Here is a 6,281-nt window from a genome sequence, read left to right on the forward strand (position 1 = left end):
GCTATATTATGTATGGTATGTTGTGATCCACTGAGAGCTCTAGGATTGTGCAAAAGAGAAATGTTTATGGGAGAGGATGGAACAGGCTGTGGCGGGGGTGTCATCTCATGTGCCATTTAAAGAAAATGCCATTAAAGTCCTATTTAGGTGGTATATGACACCAGAGCGTTTACAGCGTATTTACCCTACCTTATCTGGGCTGTGTTGGAGAGGATGTGCAGTGAAGGGAACCATGGGACACATTTGGTGGCATTGTAAGAAAATAAAGGCTTTCTGGAAAGCGGTCCATAGTAGGCTGCAGCTATGGCTGGGGGTACAGATTTCATGGCAACCCACTATCTACTTATTCTCTGCTAAAGCAGCAGGCCTCTTATCTAATCAACAAATACTGTTGCGCTATGCCACATGTGCAGCTCGAATTGTTATAGCAGCCTGTTGGAAACAGACTACGACCCCACCTTTAACTCGGTGGATTCGAAAGCTGAGATATGTGTGTGAGATGGAGCGGCTTATTGCAGAGCGGAGCAATCGCACCAATAAATGGCATCTGATTTGGGACTCCTTTCTCCTTCATACATAATTTAACTGTTGATTCATAAAACCAGTCCGGGTTGGGCGAGGGAGGGGGGTAAGGGGAGGGGGGGAGTGGAGTTTGTTTGTCTTTTATTATAAAAATTCTATAAAAATTTGAAGTCCCGAAGGATATCAATATTACTTCATTCTTGCTCTGGTGCGGAGGTAACACGTATCATATGCTAAAGTGTTGTGGTTTTAGTATTGTTTGGAGAAACCTGATTTGTAAATCAATACCTCTGTCATTATACAATGTTTTAAACGGTACTGATATCACGGATTGTACTGTTGGAAGAATGTACCATTTATTAATAAAGACTTCATATAAATTTAAAAGAGAAATGTTTAAAATAAATTTTTCAATACATATGAATCGGCACAGGGTTCAAATTCAACCCCATTGTAAAGACATAAATAGTAATTGTTGGAAAATTCTGATCTTACCACCTGCTGCAATGGCTGTAGCACAGAAGTCAGAAATCAAACAGAAAAGCAGTGAGACTGTGAAGCAGAAACCCATTCTTCAGATCTGTAGGAATAGCAAGAAATTAACTTAATACTGCAAATCTAGAAGTATCAGAGTTTGTTGCAACATTTTTGAACAAAGTATAAAGAGGATACAATAAACCTGCTCAGAAAACAGTAAAAGAAAAGCCCGAAGTCGCATACTGTACAGGTTGAGGTGCTGCTCATATTCTATTTTATTTAACCATGATTTATGTAATAATTAAGTCACTTGTTACTTACTACTAGTGCTGCATTACCCCATCTGTGGGCTACTGTCTGAATCCCACTTTTTCTCAAAGTTCAAGAGCTATAGGATTTTCAGCAAAACTCTCAATGCTTGACTTACTCATAATTTACCTCCCTGTGTACATACCTTACAGAGAAAAGATCCTATTGTTTACAATGGTTTTATTCAAATTACATTAAACATTTAACTTAAAAGAAAGCAAAGCAGTTTTGCTAACACACAATCAAACACAGTAAGACTATCTTCTGTCCTGCAAATGTTTTCAGCTTCCCCCCCACTAGAAGCATAGTTCAGGATTGTTTCCGCCGTTTATCACTGTACTCTTTAAGAGGTGAAAGTGTGACACTTTAAGGAAACAAAGGTGAAGGAACAGAAGCCGCCACTGGCAGACGAAGGGCACATTAGAAGTTTCAAGCCCAAACCTTTCCTCTCTGCAAGCAAACACACGAGCACTATCCAGCCTACTACAACTCCCAGTCTCACACTATTGAAGAAAGCACCTTTCAGCACTTCCGCCACACTGCTACAATAAACACTTCACGTTCAGCAAACTTATCTACAGCCCTACGAGCTTGGCTCCATTGTAGCAGCCGCCTCTACTACTGATTGGCTGGCAGTGTCTGCAGACGGAAAAGAATCTTTAAATCCTGATTGGCTGGTCATAGGTGTCAATAAAAGTCTTAAAGTCACTGCTGAGTGAAGCAAGGGAGCAGTATTTTGGAAGGCAGTTTTCTGCTACAAGTAAGGTATGTGTACGATAATTAAAGCTTTTATCAGTGTGTCTACACTTTTCTTGTCACAATAGATAGATAGATAGATAGATATTCCCTAATTCTATAAAAATCACAAGAAATTGCGTGCACCCAATTTGAGCATTCAATTTAATTGCCAATAATTTAGTGCCAATAATTGGCTTTTTAACAAGCAATTATGGGCACTAATTAAATTTAATTAGACTTTATGCATGTAAATTTAGGCACAGGATCCGCACCTACATTCTACGCATGATCCAAAAAAGCGGGTACAATGGGATGGTCATGGGCAGAACAGAGGCGGGCATACCTTGCGTTTATGTGCGTTGTTATAGAATAAGAGGGGTTACCCACATAACTTTAGGTGTGGCTATTTGCACTGCGTTTCACTTGATGCAAATGGCCGCGCCTAAAGTTAGGTGTGACTGCCGGGCATAAGTACTATTCTATAAACTGCGCCTAACTTTAAGTGCAGCTTATACAATAGTGCTTTTATCAGTGCTGATTTTTTAGGTGCCATATATAGAATCTAGGCCACTGGGTTAAAAAAAAAATTATAAAAAGCTTGTTTTCTGAATAACTGTCAAAACTTGACTAATTTCAATAAAATTTGGGATATATCATCCTGAGTAAATTGGTAATAAGCCTACACTCGTGCCAGCCACATGACCTAAACAATGTCACTTCACTTCCTGGTTCTTCAACTTTTCTGATGATTTCTTCAGTTTGAACTGATTAGACTCTGCCGCTTCCTAATTTGTGATCAGTGAGCCTGGTTCTCACAATCTCTTCAGAACAGATTTGTTTCTTTTCTTTTCTTTCTTTCTTTCTTTCTTTCTTTTTTTCTTTTTTAATTTTAAAACTTAAGCATAGTATAATGTAGCAAGACAAAACCAATTCCAGTCCACAATAATGAGGATAAGGAGAGATTGTCCAAGGAAACAATCTCCAAAACATATTCTGTGTTTGCCCTCTTTCCCCCTCTTTTCTGAGGTAATCAATAGAAATAAAACAAAATAAAACATGGAAAAGAAAATAAGATGACACCTTTTTATTGGACATAACTTAATACATTTTTTGATTAGCTTTCGAAGGTTGCCCTTCTTCGTCAGATCGGAAATAAGCAAATGTTGGTAGATGACAGTATATATAAGTGAAACATCAAAGCATTTCAATGACAGTCTAACAGGATGAGGGTGGATACCACATCCCTCTTTTCTGGAAACTCTTTCACCTGTCTAACCATAACCTTCCTCCAGACACAAACTTTTAATAAGAATTAGATCCTCCTCATTGTAAACCATGGTAGCTATTTATGTTTAAAGCAAAATGGCATCTGTGAATATCATGATAATAAATCACTAGGTGGTGGTGATGTTGGTTAGGTGAGATGTCCAGCATGAGCGTAAGCTTCTTTCAAATTTATTCAGGATGATAATTCCCAAATTTTATTGAAATTGGTCAAGTTTTGGCACAGTTATTGAAAAAACAAGCTTTGTATCATTTTTTTTAAACACAGTGGACCAGATTCTATAAGTGGCGCTGACAATTCAGTGTTGATAAAATTTGGCCCTCGATGCTGTTCTCTAAAGGGCACTTCAGGATGAGCATTGTTTATAGGATAGCACTGAGCATTGAATTCAGCACTCAGCTTTGGGTGAGAGGACTTGCACCAGCTGAAGCCTGGTGGGAATCCTGGTAAGCAAACTGGGTGCAGATTCCTGCTATTCTGTAACACTGCGTACATCTTTTATAAACACCCCTGAGCTGCTTATGCCCTTCCCATAGCCAAGCCATCCTCTGAGTTGTTCACGATCCAATTTAGGCACCCATTTTTATAGAATAGTGTTAGACAGATTGGCGCCCAAATCATAATTAGTGCTAATTAAGAGTTTGTTAGCTTCAATAATTAAATCATTGGAGTCCATTTAACTAATTTTCGGCGCGGATCTGGGTTCTGTGCCCAATTTTGGCAACCTTTGTAGAACCTGGGGGAGTTTGTGTGTGTTTACTTTATACCTTTTCTAGCCTGCCTCTTACCTACGTGGGTTGTGTGTGTGTGTGTGTGTGCAGGGCCGCTGAGAAGGGGGGCAGGGGGGACAAAATTCCCCAGGCCTCAAAGGGGGGCCCGGCGCCGCAGTCCCCGCTCACCCGCCCTCGGCTCCGTCGACCGTCCACCACCGGGCCGGGCCACCCGCATTGAAATCATCACAGCGCCTCACCTGTCACCTCAGTGACTGAAAGCGCAGCAGCAGCAGCAGATCGGATTCATCTCCCTTCGGGCTTCCCTCCCTGTGTCCTGCTCTCGTCTTATGTAACTTCCGCGAGGGCGGGACACAGGAAGGGAAGGCCCGAAGGGAGGCAAATCCAATCTGCTGCTGCTGCGCTTTCAGTCATGAAGCGAGGTGACGGAGGGGGGTGGGTGGAGACTGCGGTGGCGACGACCTCAAGGGCGGGGCCCCGGGCCTGGCCCAGTCTCTCGGCGGCCCTGTGTGTGTGTGTATATATATATATAAAGAGAGAGAGAGAGGTAGTTGCCATAATAAAAGGTACTACTACTACTATTTAGCATTTCTATAGCGCTACAAAGCATACGCAGCGCTGCACAAACATAGAAGAAAGACAGTCCCTGCTCAAAGAGCTTACAATCTAATAGACAAAAAATAAATAAAGTAAGCAAATCAAATCAATTAATGTGAACGGGAAGGAAGAGAGGAGGGTAGGTGGAGGCGAGTGGTTACAAGTGGTTACGAGTCAAAAGCAATGTTAAAGAGGTGGGCTTTCAGTCTAGATTTAAAGGTGGCCAAGGATGGGGCAAGACGTAGGGGCTCAGGAAGTTTATTCCAGGCGTAGGGTGCAGCGAGACAAAAGGCGCGAAGTCTGGAGTTGGCAGTAGTGGAGAAGGGAACAGATAAGAAGGATTTATCCATGGAGCGGAGTGCACGGGAAGGGGTGTAGGGATGGACGAGTGTGGAGAGATACTGGGGAGCAGCAGAGTGAGTACATTTATAGGTTAGTAGAAGAAGTTTGAACAGGATGCAAAAACGGATAGGGAGCCAGTGAAGGGTCTTGAGGAGAGGGGTAGTATGAGTAAAGCGACCCTGGCGGAAGATGAGACGGGCAGCAGAGTTTTGAACAGCTGGTTTAATTGTTTTCCAAGTAGACAGTTTGTTTTCCAAGTAGACAGTCCCTTTTGGTGGAAGCTTGTGTGTGTGGGTGAGCAGCTGCAGTAGAAATTGAAACAACCATCAGGGTTACTTTTCCTTGGAAGGAGGGTGGGCAGTGTTCAAATAACCCACTTACCCAGTTAAACATTTGTTGTAAAGTGCCCTCAGTGGGGATAAAGTCATAATAGAAAATCTCAAGAAAAAATAACAATTTTGGGCTACATTCAGTAAATGCTGTTTAGAAATTATTTTAATGGTTTGTCCTCTCATACCAAAGGTCATCGATTAGATATATTAGCAACTAAATTTAGCGATCCCATAAACTTTTTTTTTTAATATCAGAACCACAGTGGCCTCCTATTCCTTGGTCAGATCATAGTAGGCTAATATTCAAACTTTATTGGAAAGAAGCTATAAGTTGTCCCAATATAGCCAATAAACTTAATACCTTCATTACTAGAGGCAAAATTGATCCATTAAGCTTCTGGTCTAAAGACCAAATGACCAACTTGCTCATCTCAGCTTCTTCCACAGAGTTTATATAACAATGGAATGATACATTTAAACAAGTACTAGATGAATTGGCTCCATTAAAAGTAAAAATCTAGACCCAATAAGAAATTATCCCCCTGGTTTAATGACTCTCTTTTAAACAAGAAGCGTAAGTGCAGACAGCAAGAAAGAGTCCAGGCTAAAACTAGAACCATGGACCAATGGATTGTTTGGATAAAGCTCTTAGGAGACTATAATCACTTAATTATTAAGGCTAAAACTACTTATTACTCAAAGTTTATGGGTGAAATATGTCAACCCTAGGAAATTATGGGGCCCTTTTACAAAGGCACGCCAAAAAGTGGCCTGTGGTAGTGTGGGCGTGTGTATTGGATAAATGCTGGACCATTTCTCCAGCGCTTCTTGAAAAAAAAGGGGGTTTTCTTGGTCCAGGAAATGGACTTGCAGCAAAATGAAAACCAGTACACATCTATTTACGGCCTGAACCCTTAATGCCACCCATTGACTTAGCAATAAGGGCTC

The 6,281-nt window shown here is 41.2% G+C and overlaps 1 protein-coding gene across 3 annotated transcripts in view; it reads right to left on the reverse strand.

Annotated features, from left to right (window-relative positions):
* LOC115470863 (fatty acyl-CoA hydrolase precursor, medium chain-like) overlaps nucleotides 1–1,919 on the reverse strand; it is an 82,771-nt gene extending 80,852 nt beyond the window's left edge. The window contains exons 1-2 of one of the 3 annotated variants that reach the window (XM_030204455.1): nucleotides 1,828–1,919; nucleotides 1,018–1,102 (exon numbers count right to left, since the gene is read on the reverse strand). In XM_030204455.1, the coding sequence (XP_030060315.1) occupies nucleotides 1,018–1,093 (76 nt within the window). In that variant the 5' untranslated portion in view covers nucleotides 1,094–1,102; nucleotides 1,828–1,919. Of the gene's footprint in view, nucleotides 1–1,017; nucleotides 1,105–1,749 lie in introns of those variants that run through there. The other 2 variants (XM_030204454.1, XM_030204451.1) reach the window with 2 other exon arrangements.
* Between the last annotated feature and the right edge of the window lie 4,362 nt (nucleotides 1,920–6,281).

This window comes from Microcaecilia unicolor, chromosome 5 (genome assembly GCF_901765095.1).
Source record: "Microcaecilia unicolor chromosome 5, aMicUni1.1, whole genome shotgun sequence".
Lineage (NCBI taxonomy): Eukaryota > Metazoa > Chordata > Amphibia > Gymnophiona > Siphonopidae > Microcaecilia > Microcaecilia unicolor.